The 18,590-nt window shown below is 58.0% G+C and overlaps 2 protein-coding genes across 3 annotated transcripts in view; one reads left to right on the top strand and one right to left on the bottom strand.

The window, feature by feature from the left end:
- Positions 1-12,647, top strand: part of RELL2 (RELT like 2) — a 16,743-nt gene extending 4,096 nt beyond the window's left edge. Inside the window, exons 1-8 of one of the 2 annotated variants that reach the window (XM_071570223.1) lie at positions 1,496-1,552; positions 2,295-2,508; positions 4,146-4,211; positions 4,289-4,352; positions 4,672-4,854; positions 9,598-10,156; positions 11,616-11,658; positions 11,948-12,647. In XM_071570223.1, coding sequence (XP_071426324.1) covers positions 2,301-2,508; positions 4,146-4,211; positions 4,289-4,352; positions 4,672-4,854; positions 9,598-10,156; positions 11,616-11,657 — 1,122 coding nt within the window. In that variant the 5' untranslated portion in view covers positions 1,496-1,552; positions 2,295-2,300 and the 3' untranslated portion in view covers position 11,658; positions 11,948-12,647. Of the gene's footprint in view, positions 1-1,495; positions 1,553-2,294; positions 2,509-4,145; positions 4,212-4,288; positions 4,353-4,671; positions 4,855-9,597; positions 10,157-11,615; positions 11,659-11,947 lie in introns of those variants that run through there. The other variant, XM_071570224.1, reaches the window with a different exon arrangement.
- FCHSD1 (FCH and double SH3 domains 1) lies at positions 12,645-18,590 on the bottom strand. Its single transcript, XM_071570220.1, has 19 exons — positions 18,431-18,590; positions 17,954-18,051; positions 17,522-17,567; positions 16,588-16,661; positions 16,184-16,328; positions 15,970-16,106; positions 15,831-15,894; positions 15,596-15,724; positions 15,336-15,458; positions 15,159-15,254; positions 14,972-15,079; positions 14,762-14,866; positions 14,321-14,551; positions 14,151-14,234; positions 13,890-14,046; positions 13,600-13,805; positions 13,389-13,485; positions 13,248-13,315; positions 12,645-13,096 (listed from the first exon to the last, which is right to left on the bottom strand). Exons 1-19 carry the CDS (start codon positions 18,449-18,451, stop codon positions 13,031-13,033), a joined length of 2,055 nt encoding a protein of 684 aa, XP_071426321.1. The 5' UTR covers positions 18,452-18,590; the 3' UTR covers positions 12,645-13,030.

Genomic DNA, 18,590 nt, shown 5'->3' with positions numbered 1-18,590 from the left:
GCTGTGGAAAATGGGAATCTTCCCTTGAAGTGGGGATTGCTGAGCAGCCTGAACTCGTTTTGTCCAGCACAGCTGGAGTCTGGAAAGAGGGTGGGATGCTGGGAGGGGGTTGGGGTGCAGCAATGCATAGGGTGGGTGGGAACGCCTGGGAGGAGAAAGAGCAATTTATTGTGCAGGACAGTGTGCGTGGGCACAAGGAAAATAAGAATAAGCTCACCATGGCTGCATCCCCTCAGGGCTCTGCAGGAACTCAGACCTGCCAGTTCTCCCTCTCCACAGAAACAAGGGCAAGGAGTAAACTGCCTTTGACGTTTACTTTTTGAAGTCTTCATCAACAAGGACTCACGTGATGTGGCAGCTTGTTGGTCCAGCATTTGGAGTCCTTTCCTCTCCTATGGCTCAGCAATCCATGGCAGCAGGAATAAGTCTTGCAGCCTGTGGTGTTTTCCTGCCATAGATAGTACCTCTCAGGGCCTGTATCCCTGCCAGGACAGCAGACAGATGGGTGGCACCTATGACGTGGTGACCTCATGAAGTCATGGTGATGGAGGAGGCCCTTCAGAGGTGACTTGGCCACTTGTGCAGAGGAACAGGAGCCTTCAGCACGGCACATCTGACAGCCTGGAGGGGCTGTGAGCTGCCTCGTGGCAATACAGAGTGTGGTGGAATAATTCCCATGAAGGAATGTGTGTATAGAACAGTGCTCAGTTCAGCAGAGATGGAGTGGGAGGGATTTCAAGGGTTGTGTGTGCTCCTCAAGGTCTGGGTGGAGAACTGGCAGGTGGGTGAAGGACAGAGAAGAGCAGACCTAATATGCAGTAGCAAAGGAGAGCTGGGTGAAGCCTTCCAGAGTGAGGATAATGCAGTGAAGATGAAGGTTGTGGGACCACCATGCCTGAAGATTTCAAATGGCATAGCCACCCCTTTTTTAGCAAGGAGGGAGAGAGAGGAGTCTCCCAGGGCTCTTTTTCCACGGTCTCCTCAGTGCTGTGATCTCAGTGTGGGTGTCTGCACCCCTCTCCCTCAGAATATACTGGAGTGTGACTGGTCCTGGTCCTACTGATCTCCACTTCTACTCCTCTCCCTCCCATCTCCAAGGCTCAGTGCTCTAAAAATCACGGAAAGGAGGGGTGCCAGGGCAATTCAGGGCTGGCACGCGTGCGGGTGAGGCTTATTCACCCCGGGGCGGGCAGCAGCTTGGCAGCGCTGGCTTCCCTGAGCAGCACTCCTGCTCGTCCTGCTGCAGCCGCCGGCATTTCCCTGAGCTCCGCTCCGCACCTTCATCCGCCGAAACCTCTTTGGAGAGATTTTTTTTTTCTGGGATCAGGACAGACGGATGCTCTTGTGGCAGAGAGCGACAGAGAGCGGCAGCCAGAAGCAGCTGGCTCCTTCCCGGGGAAGGCAGGCAGGGAGCCGGGAGCAGGGAGCCGGGAGCCGGAGGATGCTCGCCGCGGTCCCCAGCCGCGGGGATGCGGGGTTGCTAGGAGGCAGGTGAAGGTGAAGGTGAAGGTGAAGGTGAAGAGGAGAGTGCTGCGGAGGACCGCAGGCCCAGGTACCGCCGCAGCGGGGCTGGGGAACAGCCATGGGGGGACCTTCTCTGTGCCGGGAAGCGGAGCCGGCGAGTGGGAATGCGAGCGCTGAGCCCTCGGGAAGGGAGCCGGGAGTGCCCAGGGGAGCCAAGGAGGAGAGAGCCGGCTCGGTTCTGTGGGAGGACGATGCGGGAGCTGCCGGCGGCTCGGCCCTCCGCCAGCTCGGCTGCCGCGGCTCCATCCCCGCCGCTGCCGGTGCCGGTGCCGGTGCCGCTGCCGGTGCCGGCAGAGGCCCTCGGCCGTGAGTACCGAGGGCTGCGGGAGGAGCGGCGCGGCGCGGCGCGGAAGGATGCTCAGCCATCCTCCGGCAAGGGCGAGCGGGGGGATGCCGCCCGCCGCAGAGCCCCGGGCAGGCCGGGGCACCGGTGCCCTTGGGAAGCCGCCGGCAAGGGCCGGGGCAGCGCAGCAACCCAGGGCCGGCGGGCCTGCGGGGATGCTGCCGCCGCCGCTGCCCTTGGGATGCCTCTTGCCGGGTGCGTGCGGGGCAGCAGTGTCCTTGGGAGACCACGCCGAGACACCTCCAGCTTGTCTTCTTCCTGGGGCCCCGCACCACGCTGCACCTTGCGGGGCAAGAGATGAGCTCCGGTCTGCACACCCCAAACTGGAAGTGGGCTGTTGCCCGACAGGAGGAAGAGGAAGATGGGCACAGGGAGCCTTTTGGGGGTGAGCACTGGGGAGTCTGAGCTGTCTCCCTCCTTCTCCTAGATCCGCATGTCAGACCAGAACAGCACCGACGATGGGGAGTCAGACCCCCAGCACAGCCTGTCTATGGTCTTCCTCCTCGTCCTTGTCTTCTTCATCATGGGACTGGTGGGTTTCCTGATCTGCCATGTCCTGAAGAAGAAGGGTTACCGGTGCCGGACCTTCCGGGACGATCTTGACCCAGATAACAAAGACGTGCTGGCAGAGCTCCAGGACAGTGAGTGCTGGGGCCTCAGGGGCTCACTGGGGGCTTGGGGTCTGCCTTTTATCCAGCATGGACCGGTGCTCCTTATACTCACTTCTGGGGTGTGGGATGGGGCTGGGAGAGTTACCTGTGATGTGCGGCTGGGTTGGAAAAAAGGGGTGGTGAGACCAGCGCAGTGTTCCTTGGGATTGGGAATGTGTGACCCAGGGATCTCTCTGATCTGCCAGCTCCACAATCTGATGAAGGCTGGTAGTGACAGGGAGGTGGGAAACAGTGTCTGGCTGTTCCCAAAGGAGCATCACCACCAAAAGGTCATTCTGATGGACCTACTGAATTCCCAGTTCCTGAATTAAAATCCACGTCCCCAAGCAGGGGCACAAGATGTCCCCTCTGCCCCTTTGGAATTAGGAGGTCTGGCATGGAGTCAGCATGGTGTTGGTTGTCTTCTAGTCTCTCCTGTGTTTGTGCAGGCCAGAGGAATACAAGTATTTCCTTGATCTCCATGCTAGAAGACGACCTTAAAGGGTTTTTTCCATCACTTCAGTCTACTGTAAATTGCTCTTGGGTGGCTGGATTGGGAAGTTACTGCAGCATCAAGTGTGGGTGCAAAGTACAGCCTGGCCCAAGTCAGCTCTGTCATTTGGTGGTTTCACGAGTCTCTGCTGAAATGGGGAAGACACATTCCTTCAGCTGCTTCCTTAGCTGGAAACAGCCACATGGTGCTACATAACTCCTCCAGCTTCCATGTGTTATCGGCAGTATTCAGGAAGATCAGCACCTCCTGATGCCATTCCTTGTGCAGAGGGGAATGTGGCTCCTCCAGCTCACCCACAGATGCAGCAAGAGCTTCCAGGTGTCCATGGATATGTTTCTCTGGCTTTAGTGACTTAGGCTATACATGACATGGAGAAAGTGTCTGATCCTTCCAGGATTGGCTTTGCCCTCTGGAGGTACCACAGCCCAGGGAAACAACTCCATGGGCTTCCAGTACCATGGTGGCAGTTCATGACCATGCTCTTTGAGGCAGCTGCCTACCAGACCACAGCTCCAAAGAGCTTATAACAACACCTAACACAGCAGACTGTGCTGAAGGTCCATCCACCCATCCTGTCCTCCTGCCTCCAACAGTGTTTGAAAGCAGGTTGTAATGAATGTTGGGGATGAATTCCACAAGCAGAGCAAACACCAGCCAAGTTCCCTTCAAACTTCTAACAGTGTGGAGCTCTGGGGCTTTATCCATCATAGATGTTTTTTCTGTGTTTAACAGGCCCCAGTGGGTTTATTTTCTGTGAGCATGTCCTGTTTATCCTTGGGGATTTGAACATTCTCATCATCCTGCATCCAAGGGCTCCAGGGCTGGACTGTTCCTCAAAGACTCTCCTCTTTTGACTTTTTGGAACCTACTTCTCACTCATTTCTCCAGATGCTCCCCAGTTCTGAAGGAGCAACACAACCCTCTCCCTGCACACATAGCTGCTGACTTAGCCATTTTCTTTCCAGGGTGAGGGATCTGATGTTTTTCAGTGGCTTCCCAGCATTATGAGGGACACAAGCCTTCTCCAACCTCTCTGTGGACGTGACTGCTCCTGGGAGGGAACCATGAGCAGTCTCTGGATCCCAACCCTCAGTGCCACGTTGTCTCTTTTCAGATGAAGAGGAGGAGCTGAATGAGGACACTGTGGAGAAGATTGTGAGATGCATCATACAAAATGAAGGTGAGCATGTCCATGGGCCAGCCTGGAGATGTACTGACCACTTTAGCTGACACATTCCTGTTTTCCTCTCTCTTCAGCAAATGCAGAGGCTCTCAAGGAGATGCTGGGGGAAAATGAAGGGGACATCCCAGTGCCAGTGAGGTGAGGGAAGCCAACAGCAGCTTATGGGTTATGCAGACTAGGGGAGAAGCAGCCTTTGGGTATCCCTTTGTTCTGGAGACTGCAGCCATCCCCTTTCCAGCCATTAGAAAGCATCTTCCCTAGAAGAAGTCCTGCTCCTCTGAGGGTCTTGAGGAGTGCTTCACCCCACTGGCAAGGGGAATAGCTCTTCCTCATTCCTGTCCTCAGTGCAGGTCCCTTCCAGAGCTGCTGCTCCCAGGCCCTGCTGCAGTGAGGCTGCACCAAGGTTGGGATGTCTCCTGCAGATAACATGACCTGTCATGTCCTTCTCCTGTTGCAGCCTTTGTCCCCACAGCCAGGATGGGGGCCCACCACATCACCACACAGTGCACCTGGGCTCCACACAGGCCCCCTGCATCCACTGCAGCAGGAGGAAGAGGCACCCGCTGCAGCGACAAGGACGGTCCAAGGAGGGCAAAAGCAGGATGCATCCTGGAGAGACCACTGTCTTCTCAGTGGGCAGGTACTTAAATGAGCTTTGCCAGCCATGTCCTGATGGAACAAGCAATACAGGGTCTCCTCAGTCCCCTAGTTCCTCTTTCCCTGCCCTGCCTGGCCCAGGCTGGGCTACCTCTTGCTCTTCCACATTAAGATGCCTCAGGAGCAGCTCTGCAGCTGGAAATCCAAAGGACCCAGGTGGCCCTTGCACCTGGAAATGCCTGTGGTATGTGGCAGGCTGTGATGCACCAGTGGCTTCCCTTGTTCTCTGGGAAGGTGATTCAAGCCTGGGTTTTCCTGCTGAGTCAGTGCTGGGCACAGCCCCAGATCCGTGTCCTTCAGAGTCTGTGTCCCAGCTACATGCAAGCAGGGCTCTTGCTGCCCAACTGGGGGCTTTAGGGACCTCATCAGGAGAGGGAGGAGAGGACAGCATATCCCAGGTGCAAGTCACCTCCTACACCATCACAGTGAAAGAACAGCTGTGCTGCTCCAGGTTTGTTGCCTCCAATGGTATCTGTAATTAGATGACACAGCAGGAATATAAGAACAGGGGAGTGTTCCTGATACTTCCCACAAATACTTCTCCAATCCCCACCTGATCTCACCTCAAGGGACTTCCGAGCATTCTGTGGTGTCTGTGTAGTCAGTAACCTGTAGGACAGTCTAGACCTGCCCAGGTTGCCCCATTTCCCACCAGAAAAGCTTAGGAAAATCTTCCAGGGCTCGGCTCCTTGCAGCAGTGGTGACTAGGGCAGGGTGACAAGCAACTGCCAGTCCCCAGATGGCCACCCTGGTGAGGCACAAAGCTCTGTCATGCTCAAATCCTGCAGCATTACTTCATTCAGGGCCTTGATGAAGCTGCATGTTGTGGTCCAGAGAGACAGTCCTTTCATGGGAAAGCTAAGCCAGAGTGGGCATGGAATCACGGAATGGTTTGGGTTGGAAGTGACATCAAAGCTCATCTCATTCCACCCCCTGCCATGGGCAGGGACACCTTCCTCTATCCCAGGTTGCTCCAAGCCCTGTCCAACCTGGCCTTGGACACTTCCAGGGATGGGGCAGCCACAGCATCTCTGCCCAACCTGTGCCAGGGCCTGCCCACCCTCACAGAGAAGAATTTCTTCCCAATATCCCATCTAATCCATCCTCTGGCAGCGGGAAGCCATTCCCCCTTATTCTGTCAGGGATTTTTCCACCGTCAGAGCCAGTACCCTCATGAGGGAGGTTTATGCAGAGCTGGAGAAGGGGGGAGATGTGCCAAATCTGCCCATGCTGAATTCCAGCTCAGATCACATCTTTTGGAGACTGACAGCTCCTAGAGTTTGGTAAGCCAGGTCTCTGCACAGTTGCATATTCATGGCTAATTCATTCCCTGGCTGGTGCCCAGCTCCATCCACTCCTTCATGTCCTTTTTCCGTGCTCTTCTCAGTCTCCTCTCACTCACCTCTGAGTGCCAGAGCAGTTGGTGTTTTTTCCTAAAGGCACCTTGTTTCAAATCTTGGTTTCTCTCCTTATCCCTGTTAATATCCCATGTCACACACCAGCCTTCTCCACAGGACAGTCATCCCATTTCTCCAAGGCTGTATGTTAAATCCTGAATCCCCTTGGTACAAGGTCCCTCTACTAAGGAACCTGTGTGCCCATGAGGTACATAACCACCTCCAAAATCTGCTTCTTGTTTCCAAGCTGGCCCTGTCACTTCCAAATCTTGGATGACTTTCCTGGAACTGCCCTTGCTGTGTCTTATTTATGACAAATATCTTGATTGCATGAAGTATTTTAACTCAAGACTGGCCCTACATAAAACAGATTCTTTAACCTACCTCTTGGGTTAAAACCCCACTCTCAGGTCTTGTTATCTTTTGTTTTTATGGGATTTTTTTTGCTTTGCCTCTTCCTACCTTGACTGGCCCAGGTAGACACAGGGTCATGGCTGAGGGACTGGAAAGGATAAGAACTGTGGAGGTCCACCAAGATCATCTGGGACAGGAGGATGTGGCATGTGAGGAGGCTTTTATAGCCTGAAGAATTGTAAAAGGAGGATCTAATAGTTCTCTCTACCCAAAGGGTGGGCAGAGTTTGAATGAGGATGGAACAAGACTCTTCTCAGACATGCTCTGGGAAGGGCAAGAGGCAATGGCCATAAATTGCAACATGAGAAATCCAGAAAAGGATTTTTCCATAAGGAAAAACTATTTCACCATGAAGTGCAGACCTGGAATAGGGCCCTGAGGAGTAGAGTGATCTCCATCTTTGTAGTTTTCCAAAACCTGACTGGATGGGGCTCTGGGCAAACTGATTGAAGATGGGAGATAGTCCAGTTTTGAGCAGGGGGCTGGGCTGGACAGGAGACCTCCTGAGGGCTTTTTGCACCTAAATTATTCTGTACTTCTGTGATAATCAAAGTTATACAATCTGTACTCTTTTATCATAGAATGATTTACCATTTATCTCAAGGCTTTCCCTAAACCAGTTGTTATCAGTGGCAGAGCTTGTCCACCAGAGCATCTGAATCTGACTGTCCTCAGCCCAACAGCCACAGTGCATCACATCCTACTGAATCAAAAGCCTCAGCGATGCTGACAAGGCAGGCAGCCAGTGTTCTCTGCCTTTCCCTCACCAGCCAGAGTTTGGGTACACTACCTCTTGTGTCCTCTCCAGACCAAGCCCTTCCTGCTCTTTGAATCCATTCCTGGCTCTCCCAGGCTGACGTTGCTCAATGGCATTGCCAAGAAATGATCCTGACACTTGTATGTCCTCCCAGTCCCTCTTTGGGACCAGAACATTCTTTGGTCTTGCCAAATTGCAGCACTGGTGTCTTGTCTCCAAACAGCCAGACAGACCTGCAAGGTCACATTTGCTGCTGCTTAACCTGACCTGAGCAGACCTGTGGGTACCTTGTCTGGAGCATTTTTCTTCTTGACTCTTCCAGTCCTGAGCAGCATATCTGACCATTCTGATGGGTCTGTGCTGTCCATAGACTAGTTCCCAGCCTGTGAGTAGACTCCTCCATCTCTGTCATCTCACCTGGCATCTGTTCTTATCTCTCAGACCTCTCTGCTTCTTCCTTCAGAACAGCTGTGCTGCCATGCACTTAACCCTTGGGTCTTGCTCTTCTTTCAACCCCAGCAGTGCTTGAACATTGCTGCTGGAGTTGTGTTTTGCCCTGGTGCTGAGTAGCAGCTGAACTCAGCAGATCCAGGGCCGTCAGCAGCTTTTCCACATGTAATCCAACTGCAGGAAGAGCGGGTGTGGGTGAGTCATGGGCTGCAGGAGGTCTCTGTGGTGGGCTTGGCGTGCTCTGGCTGGTGGACACCAGCTCACCATGGAAGAGATTTCCTGTCTGCTGGTTCAGCAGTGGCTGGTAGTGCTTGTGAGGAGGAGTCACGGTGTGAGTCACAACCAGCTCGTCACAATTCAGTTTAGGCTTTGCCTTCACTTTACCCCTCACAAGCTGAGGGAGTTGCAGTTGTTCAGCCTGAAGAAGAGTAGGCTCTGAGGAGACTTTAAATCCACTTCCAGTGCCTAAAGGGGCTCTAAGAGAACTGGAGAGGAACTTTGGATAAGGACATGGAGTGATAGGACAAGAGGGAATGGCTTCCCCTGGCCAGAGGGCAGGGTGAGATGGGATATTGGGAAGAAATCCTTCCCTGTGAAGGTGGGGAGGTTGCCCAGGGAAACTGTGTCTGCCTCTGGATCCCTGGAAGTGTCCAAGGCCAGGCTGGATAGGGCTTGGAGCAACCTGGTCTAGTGGAAGGTGTCCCTACCCAGGTCAGGGAGTGGAATGAGATGAGCTTTGAGGACCCTTCAGACCCAAACCATTCTATGATCCCTAAATTCCCTTTTCTACCCATGTGCAATATTGCATCACTTCTGCTTATAAATACACCCTTTGGGGATGCCAGACCAGCTTCTGCAGCTGTTCTCCTGCTCACCTGGCATCTCTGAGCTGTTACCTGGTTGGGGGGAACCTTGGTGAACCACCCAGGTACCACCTGTCATTCCAGGGGATGGTGCAAAATGTGCTCTGGCAAATTTTAGCTAAACAACTCCTGCCTTGGATCCCTGTACCCAAATAACTGCCAAACCCCATCCTGGCCTTTGCTTGGGGCACACTGTTGTCCAGGTTGTGTTTCAAAGGATTTCCAACAGCTGTGATCCATCTTGCCACCTGGAGGACAAGCAGGCAGGGTCTGCACCAGCCAACATCTGGACTGGACTTTTCATCCTTCTCCTTCTACTTGTTTTGCTAAAAATACAGTGAAAAATGGGGTTAAGTCAGTGGGGGCATGGCTAGAGCAGGGGTGGGGTGGTGAGGAGTGGGTCTGAAAGGCTGGAGATCATGGCAGAGAGGAGATCCAAGCCTGGAGGTACAGTAAGCAAGCTGGGAATACAGCTGTGGGAGAGGAGGGAAAGGATTTTCATAGAATCATAGAATGGATTGGGTTGGAAAAGACCTCCGAGATCATCAAGTCCAACCCTTGGTCCAACTCCAGTCCCTTTACCAGATCATGGCACTCAGTGCCACGGCCAAGCTCAGTTTAAAAACCTCCAGGGATGGGGAATCCACCCCCTCTCTGGGCAGCCCATTCCAATGCCTGAGCACTCTCTCTGGAAGGAATTTTTTTCTGATGTCCAACTTAAATTTCCCCTGGCAGAGCTTGGGCCTGTGCCCCCTGGTCCTATTGCTGAGTGTCTGGCAGAAGAGACCAACCCCCAGGTGCCTGTAACTTCCCTTTCCTTTTGATCTGTCCTGCTCCCATTCCAGGTTTCGTGTCACACACATCGGGAAGAAACCCACTCTCCACGAGCAGCAAGATGGTCCCCTGCCCGATGGCAGCCGGGAGCTGAGCACGGAGGAGCTGGAGCACAGCAGCGACCGGCTCCAGCGGGAGCGGGCCCTCAATGGGACTGTCCCCACGGGGGGCCTGCAGAACGGAGACATCCAGAGTGGCAAAGGTGGGGAGCAGAGCCTCTCCACCACCCCAGTCCCGAACACACCAGCCAGCTCCGGCACTCGCGACAGCCGACGGGCGGGCACGGGGTCCGGCAGGGCAGGCCCACTGCAGGATGCTGGCACTGCTCCCGGGAGTTTGAGCCACCAGAGGAGGCTCCTGAGCCGTCCGGGACTGGGAGGGTCGAGTCCCAGCATCCCGGGAGAACTGGCGCGAGAAGGAGCCAGCATCTGCCTGGAGGAGATTGGACTGGGGTCAGCAGATGAAGTGTCAGATATTCACGGGAGCCTGAGCCTGCAAGAACAGGTTGAGGAGTTGGGAAGAGATGACAGCAGCAGGAAACAGCCTGACGTGGAGGACGAAGAGCCGCAGGTACGTTCCTCCTCTTCCTTGTCCCTGTGTGGTCCCCTGGACTGGAGGAGGACTGATTTTTCCCACCCGTTTTCCAGTGTCTGGGCCCTGTAGAGTCACCATAACGTGTCCCACCTGTGCTTCATGGGGAATTGGAGACAGCTGCCACTTAAGAAAGGGATGTTTTCCTTTGTGGTTGAGCTCTTGGGGGATGTCCATTGGAATCTTGACTTTGCAGAGCTCCACTGCTGCACATGGTCTCCCCAAAAACCCAGCCTCAATGGGGCTCAGTGTGGCCAGCAATGAATAGGCAGGGTCAGATATCTCTAGGAGCCTTTCTTGCCCTGAAGTCTAGGGAATTGTGAAGCCAAATGGTCATTTCTTGGTTGTTTTTCCCTGCTCCAGAGGAGCTGTGTTCAGAGAGGAGAGCTCTCTCCACCTGGAGCTTCCAGCACCCTGGTATCTCCCAACTTTTCCCACCCAACCACCTTGCTGGAGGAGCCAGAATGCTCCAGGATGATGACATGGTTTGCTTGCCCATTGGTGGCCCCCAATTTGGGGGATTTGCTCCCTGAAACTGCCTCTGGGATCAGCAACCCCAAGAACTGGCCTTGACTCGCCCCACAAAACCAGCATGAGGGCACACCTCCCAAAGCCCTTGGAATAAAAATGAAGCCAAATCCCTGGGTAAAATTCCTGGCATGTTTCAAAGCCAGGGAGATCCCCTGGGACTGGCTCTGCTGGAGCTTCAGTGGCATGGCACATGCCAGCAGCTCTTGGCATGGGCTGGAATGGGGCAGGACTGGGAGAGCCCTGGGAAAAGTGCATGGCTGGATGCTGGCTAAGCAAAAAGCAGAATCCCACTGTTTACTGTTTCCCTCTTTGCTTTCTGGTGGCCAGGCTGGGAGGTTTGAGCTGTTTCATAGAGAAGGGCAGCCCAAGGCAGCCAGGCAGGATAGAGCTGATGGGCTGCAGCCCTTCTCCAGAGACCTGGAGAGGTGATGATAGGTCCTCCCATGACCCACTATGCTTTCAGTGATGGTTGTGGTCCATCTGATCACTGGGGAAGCAGTTATATGCAGGATAAGGCCAGGGATATATTGATGTGTGTCCCCTCTGTGGCTCCAGGCTCCTGCCTTGGATGCTGCATGTGGTGTTGAGGTGCTCCAGGACATGGGAGTTCCAGAACAGTGATGGGACCTTCTTGGGATGTTTGTCACCATGCCTTGGCACCATCTCCACCATCCCCTCAGTTCCAGTCAGGGCCACCACAAGGGTTCTTGGCTGCTGCTCATCATGTCCTGCAGGTGATGGGGACAGGCAGAGCTAGTGTGTGGGCTGTAATCACTCCTGAAGACTCAGTGGGTTCTGCCCAGTGGACCAAGGGTCACTGCTGTGGCCAAGGGAGACCTGGCCCTCACGCCAGAATCCTGCTCCCACTGATATCCCTCCTCATTCACATCCCTCCTCCAATCCACAGGAGCCCAGCCCCGTGGAAAAGGACGGAAGATCAACAGTGTGACGTGAGTGCTTTGTTCCCTGTCCCTGGGGCAATGTCTGGGGTGGGGTGGGAGGGCACTGGCAGTGTCCCTGCCCTAGTGGGTAACTGGTGATGGAGCTGGAGAGAGGGTGAACCCTTTCTCCAGGAGAGTAGGCTCCCAATATACCAGATCCTGCACAGGATGGACCACAAGCCGAGCCACAGGCAGTGATGCCAGTGGGCAGACACAGGTCTGGGACACCCCATTTGTGGGTAGATAGGGGGGTGCCATGGTGTTGGGGACAAGCTCTATCCTGCCCCTCTCCCCACAGCTCCTCTCCACTGCCGGCTGGAGCGTGGACAGGAGGTGCGCAGCCCCTGGCCCCCCCGCCGGGCAGGGGGCTCTGCCGTGGGGCAGCTGTGGGGCAGCCGGCCCCGGCCCCGGGTGGGCAGCTACGCGCTTGGCATGGCCGGAGCGATGCGCTGGCGTTACCGACAACCGCGCTCGGCGCCAGACCTCATCCCATTGGCAATAGGTACCTGAGTCCCACCCACCGCACCCGCCCCGAAGACCCACCTGGGGGGCTGTCGGGCAAGGCAGGGGCAGGACAGCACCTAGTCCCCACTGCGCACCCAGCTCCTGCAGCCCCCCCAGCTCTGGGGGAAGGATCAGAGAGGGGGCTGCAGCGAGGGGTGGGGATGGAGGCAGCGGATCGAGGCCCCCCCGGGCGGGGGGCAGCACCTCCCCACCCACCCGGCACGTTCACTGCAGAGCACAGCCCCCCCGGGCAATCCTGCCACACAGAGCGGGCACAGGCACAAATCCTTCACCGGCGAGAGACCCTGCCGGTCCCCGGGAGATGCTGGCGGAGACAGGAGCTTCCAGCCCCATCCCGGCATAGGAGGGGCCGGAGCCTGGCCTGGGGGCAGGATCACCCCCTGGCCAGGCCAGCGGGCAGCCCTGGTGCCCGTGCGAGCTTTGGTGTGCAATTGCACTGTAAATAGATGAGCTACAACCATTAAAGCTGCTGAACCCCTGGCCAGAGACAACTGGATTTATTTGGAACAGCCCCCCCTAACCCACTCCTGACTGTGGGGGGCTGGCAGGGTCCAAGGATGAGCCGCTCCAGGAACAAAGGCTGAGGGTGCACGGGTGATGCCAGGCAGAAAGGGCAGAGGCAAGAGGTGGGTGAGGTGGGGCCTGGCTATGGCACAGAGCACCCCAAAAAAGGGGTAGCCAGGGTTCCTGGTGCTGTTCTGGGATGCAGGAACACTACGCAAGCGGCACTGGGCAGGATGTAGCCCCTGGAGAGACCAGCTCGGGGCATGGGGCAGTGCCAGGGACAGCAGCCTGTGGTGGTTTGCTCAGGCAAAGCTTTTTGTGGGGCTGAGAGGTTCAAGGGGAACCCTCAGGGTCAGCTGAAGTGCAGCTCGTGGTCAGGCTCAGAGGCTCTGCCGGGCGGTGGGGGAGGTGCACGGAGCTGAGGAGAGAGGAGAGGAGAAGCAGTGCCAACATGCTATGGCCACTCGTCCCCCTTGAGAGACCCCAAACACACAGATGGCACCATGCCCCTGTAATGGGAGGGCTGGGGGCAGGTTTGGGAAGCCCAGCATTGCTGTGATGGGGCTTACCGGCCGGAGTCGAGTGGCTGCCAGGTCTGGAGAGCTCTGCCCGCTGCCTGTGCCATCCTGCCGGCAACCTGGAAGGGACCAGCAGCTCAGCCTGGCATTCTGGGCCCACCCTGCCCTCTCTCAGCCCCCCACAGCACTCACCTCCCAGTGATGTCTCAGGAGCAGGGCTGGGGGCCAGGCTGGTCCCAGGTATGAGGCCAGGAGGGGAGAAGGGTGGAGGAGATGGTGATGGGAGCTCCTGGGAAGACAATCAAGAGGGATGGGAACAACAGGAAGGGGGTCTTTTGCTGCTCAGTCACAATGGATGCGGGATACCCCACACTGAGGGGACACTGCCCCTCCCACCACTGACCTGCCCAGCTGTCCCCCGGGCCCCAGTGAGCTCCTCCACCACCAAGGAGGGGAAGACGCCGATGCGGCCGTCGAAGTCGCCAGTCCAGAAGCCGTCGTCCACCTCACCGGCGGCGCGGGGCAGCACACGGATGATGGCCCCCTCGGGGAAGCTCAGCTCCTCGGGGCTCTGCCCCTCGTAGTCGTACAGGGCTCGCACCAGCCAGGCTGTGGGGGTGATAGGGAGGGGGCTCAGCAACTTCTAGGGTCCCATCACTCTCCCCAGGGTGGGGGTGATGCCCCAGCACCTACCTCCAGGCTCCAGCACCAGTTCTGCAGCCATGATGCTGGAGAGTTGGCGGTGCAATGCAGAGGGTCCTGGGGGGCCAAGCCCAGCCCCTGACTCACACCCCAGGGACAGCAGGTACTTTTCGGGGACATAGCCAACCTGGCCTGCCTTGTTCCGAGCCTGAGAGGGCAGAAACCACATGACCATCCCAGCCCATAAACAGGGAACAGCCTGGAAGCCTTCAAAAGGTGTCCCCCAGATGAGAGGGCTCAGCCTGATCCCACCTTCACCCACTCCTCTGCGTCCCCATCCTCGATGACCTCCAGCTCCTCGCCCTGAGCGATGGACAGCTCATCCGCCTGGCAGCCCTGCAGGGCACAGGGACAAAGTGGCAGGGACACTGAGATGTCAACCCTGGGCAAGCAGGGTGAGGGACAAGCAGCTGGGGCCATACCTGGTACCCAAAGATCACCCGGCAGGTGTAGGGGTAGGTGCGAGCAGCAGGACCAGGCTCATCATCCCCATCTGGCTCATCACTGTCCTCGTAGTCATCAAACTCGGCTGGATCCAGCCCCGTGGGTGTCTCCTCACCTGTCCCCACCATGGCCCCAGCCAGCCAGTTGTCCACATCCAGCCCTGCTGCCCGCAGCAGCGCCAGGCGTGCCTCAGCTTTCACTCGGCTGACCTGGGGACACCCACAGTGTCAGGGTCTAAGGCGACACCTATGGAGTGGTGGGACAGCCCAGTCCCAACTCCATTGCCCCTGTCACCAGTCTGATGGTCACAGTGGCAGAGCATCCCCAGTGACACATCCCCAGTCCAGCATCCCAGCCACCATACCTCCCCATCCCTGTGTTTTCCATCCCGGGGTGACAGACCCATCTAAGGGACTCACCTCTGACTTCCGGATGTTTTCCCTCGCTTCTTCCATCTGCCGCTCCACAGCAGCCACTTCGCCCTCTGGCACCTGCTGCCGCTTGGCCTCCAGCCGCTGCAGCACCTGGCAGGGCACCCGCAGGTCAGAGGGAGGTGGGAGCTGGTGAGAGGCTGGAAAAGCCCCTCCTTGAGCCCCCTGTCCTGTTCCATGGGGCAGGAGAATTCCCACCTCCTCGCTGTGTGCCTTGTTTTTGCGGTCCCGAGCCACACGTGTGGCCCAGCGCCGAGCCTCCTTCTCCAGGTTGGCCCCGTCATCCCCTGGAGGCAGCAGGCACACCTGGGCAAGGACACGGAGGTGAGAAGAGTTGGCGATGCAGAGCCCACATTGCTGTAATGTGTATGTGCCCCCCACCTACCTCCTCCACCCCAGTGAGCTGGAAGCGCTGCTCAGGGGCCAGAGAGAAGGCAGGGTGGTCCTGCAGGAAGAGGAGGAGGTCCTGCTCCCGGCACACCTGCAGCAGGGGAGCAGTGTGGGGTCAGGGGGCTCACCTGTACCCTCCTGTCCTACCCAGCTCCTGGGACAGTGACGTTACCCGTGCAGATGCCTCCGCAACGCCCTGGAACCAGTCCCGTGTGGCCCGGCAGGTCTCCACCTCTGTCCGGCTGGCAACTGACAAGTGCTCCCGGAGCCGCTCGTAGAGGTCTCCATCCAGTGCCTGGGGGAAAGCCAGTGGGATTCCCTGCCTAGCACTGCCTGCACCCCTCCTGGAGTATTCCTGACCCTTCAAGGCAGCCAACTCTGTGCTGGTGGGAGGCTGGGGAGGAGGCACAGGGTGGTCTAGACAGCTCTTACCTGCATTGCCGCGGGCAGCTCCACACGCTGGTAATGCTCCAGGTGGGCAGTGGCAGAGACCAGGGCGAAGCTGTACTCATTCTGCACCCCTGCCAGCTGCCTTGAGTGCTCAGCCAGCCGTGCTGAGAACTGCAGGGATGGGGAGAGCAGCACTTGGTAATGGCATGGGGGCCACCACCCTATGACCCCTGCGTCCACCTGCCTGCGCACCCCACCAGCCCCCTGCACAGCTGACCTTGGCACTGAGCTTTTGCAGACTGGCCTTGGTGTGAAATATCCGCCGGTCACTCTTACGGAGGCTGGGGAGGATGGGAGAGGGGTGTCAGACCACCTCACAGCCACAGAAGCCCCCCTGTTGTCCACCCACCACTCACCGAGCCTCCACATCGGCTGCCTTGTCCTTGGCCACCTCACTGCTCCGCTGGAGGTGAGTGAACTGCTTCTTTGCCTTGTCCAGCTCCTTCACTGACTCCAGCAGCTCTGCCTGCGCCTTCTGCAGTTGCTCCATGCCCTGCAGGGAGCGTCAGCCGGGGAAGGGACAGTTGTCCCCATCACCCCGGCACAAGAGGCATGTCCTTGCCCTGGTACCTTCTTGAGCATCCTGTCCTTGGAGAGGCGGGCGGTGCGGGCGGCCTCGGCGGCCAGGGCACGGTAGCTCTCTGAGGCAGTGACACGGACCTGTCCGGCATGCGCTGTCCCCTCGATGACACCCTTCCAGACAGCAGCCACACTCCTGCAGGCATGGGGTTAACATAGGGCAGGGTACTCCCTGCCCCACTGCCAGTTTTTGGCGATGCCTAGAAGGACAGACAGCACCCCCAGCCCTGGTGGACCCCTCCGAGTCAGGCACCACACCCTTGGGGGCATCCCACCAGGGGCTGCATCCCTGGGATGTCATCTGGTTGGCACCAGGCATCTCCCAGCTGGAGATAGGCATAGCTGGGCATAGCCAGTCCCAGTCTCTTGTCCCCCCGTCCCTGTCCCCAGCCCACCTCGAGTCACTGGCCTCGCCACGGCCCCGGTGCCAGTCTCTCTTCACGAACTGGCTTGCCAGCCTTTGCAGTGCCTGTGGACAGACCCAGCATCACCAGCACTCCCCCAACCCTGCTGAGCACTCCAGCACCCCACTGTCCTGCTCTGGGCCTGAAACGGGTCCCCCACACTGGCTGCCCATATCATGAACCCAGGGACACACAAATGTTCCCCAGAACAGGCACACACACTCCCACAGTAGCTCGGTGTTAGCAGGGATCCCATCGTGCTCCCCGCAGGAGAAAACCTTTCTGGGGAGCAGCCACCACCAGGAGACCACCCTGCTGTGGCTTTTGGGACAGAGGCTCTGCAAGGGGACACCAGGGAGGGACAGTGACTACAGACACAGAGCAGAGAAGCCCCCAGCAAAGCCAAGCACAGAGAGACCCCAACACTGGGGGACAGTCCCCTCCAACCTCAGAGGGGTGAGGGGGTGGGGTGGCACTGTGCCTGGCTGCAGGAAGTGGGGACATAATTATGCTGCACTATGTCCCCAGGGGATGCTATGGGGACAACTCACAGCAAAACCAATCTCTGACATTTCAGAGCAGCGTCCTGCGATGACCCAGCAGACAGCAGAGCCCAGCAGTTTTTTCCCCCTCCAAGGTTTTCCCTCCAGGCTCCCAAAACACATGAGGCTGGGGCCATGCTGTGCTCAGCAAAGCCCCTCAGCAGGTGCCCGAACATGGTCAGGGTACCCCCAGAAAGGGAGATGCTGAGTCCCTCTGCCACCACCCTTTGGGGCCAGCAAGGGGCTGCCAAGCTCCAGTAATTTCTGAGGCTGCCCACAGCATGTGTGGGGCTGTGCCCAGCCCTGGACATCCCACGCAGGCAGGATGGGACCTGCGGCTCCCCAGGACATCAGTCTTGGATCAGGCAGCACCTCCTCCTTACCTGCCCATACTCCCTGTCGATGGCGGCCCTCTGCTTGCTGTAGGACCTGGGGGAGAGGGGACATGGAGCAGGCAAGAACACACAGAGATGGGCAGGGACAGGCCACCCTGTCATCCCCCCCACCACCATCCCCCTGACATCACCCCTTGCCACCACCCCACACTGGGATGTCCCCATCAGGCCACCCCAGCAGGTGATGGAGCCCGTGACCTCAAGGTGACAGGCTCAAGGTGAGCCGTGCCTGGTCCCTGTCCCACCCATGGAATGAGCTGCCTGGTCACAGCTCAGGGACACACACACTGGTGGGATGAGCTGCCTGGTCACAGCTCAGGGACACACACACTGGTGGGATGAGCTGCCTGGTCACAGCTCAGGGACACACACACTGGTGGAATGAGCTGCCTGGTCTCAGCTCCATACGTGGGGCCATACCTGATGTCCTCCAGCAGCTCGGCGTCCCGCTGCTGTTTGCTCTGCAGGCCCGAGAGCTGCTCCAGGACGTGGACCCGCAGCTCCTGGGTGAGCTTCACCTGCGGGACGGCCCCGCTCAGTCCCGGCCGTGATGGGGTTAGGGAATGGGGTGCGGAGATGCGGTGCGGGGATGGGGTGCAGGGATGGGGTGCGGGGATGGGGTCCGGGGATAGGGTTGGGGGGATGGGGTGAAGGAATGGGGTGCGGGGATGGGGTGCGGGGATAGGGTAGGGGGATGGGGTGAAGGAATGGGGTGCGGGGATGCGCTGCCCCCCTGGTACGGGTACCGGTCCCCACCGCTCCCCACCGGGTGCTCCCCAGCTGCGGCCCCGCTTCCTCAGTCCCGGTGAGGGTCTGCCCCGGGAGCGAGTCCCGGTCGCGGCTGCAGGACCCGGTCCCGATCGCCCGCCCCGTGACCTGGCCCGGCCCTGCGCTCACTTTGCGTGGCGGCGGCTGCATCGCTGCGTTCCCTCAGTGCTGTCCTGATCCCGATCTGATCCGATCCGGTCCCGGTCCCGGTTCCGATATCCCGATTCCCGGGCGCCGCCGTCCCGACCGGCGTGTCCGGAGCCCGGAACTGCCGGGGCGGGCCCCACCC

Source organism: Pithys albifrons, chromosome 15, assembly GCF_047495875.1.
Source record: "Pithys albifrons albifrons isolate INPA30051 chromosome 15, PitAlb_v1, whole genome shotgun sequence".
Taxonomy (NCBI): Eukaryota; Metazoa; Chordata; class Aves; order Passeriformes; family Thamnophilidae; genus Pithys; species Pithys albifrons.
Note: the sequence above shows the minus strand (reverse complement) of the source record. Positions and strands in the feature narration are given on the sequence as shown.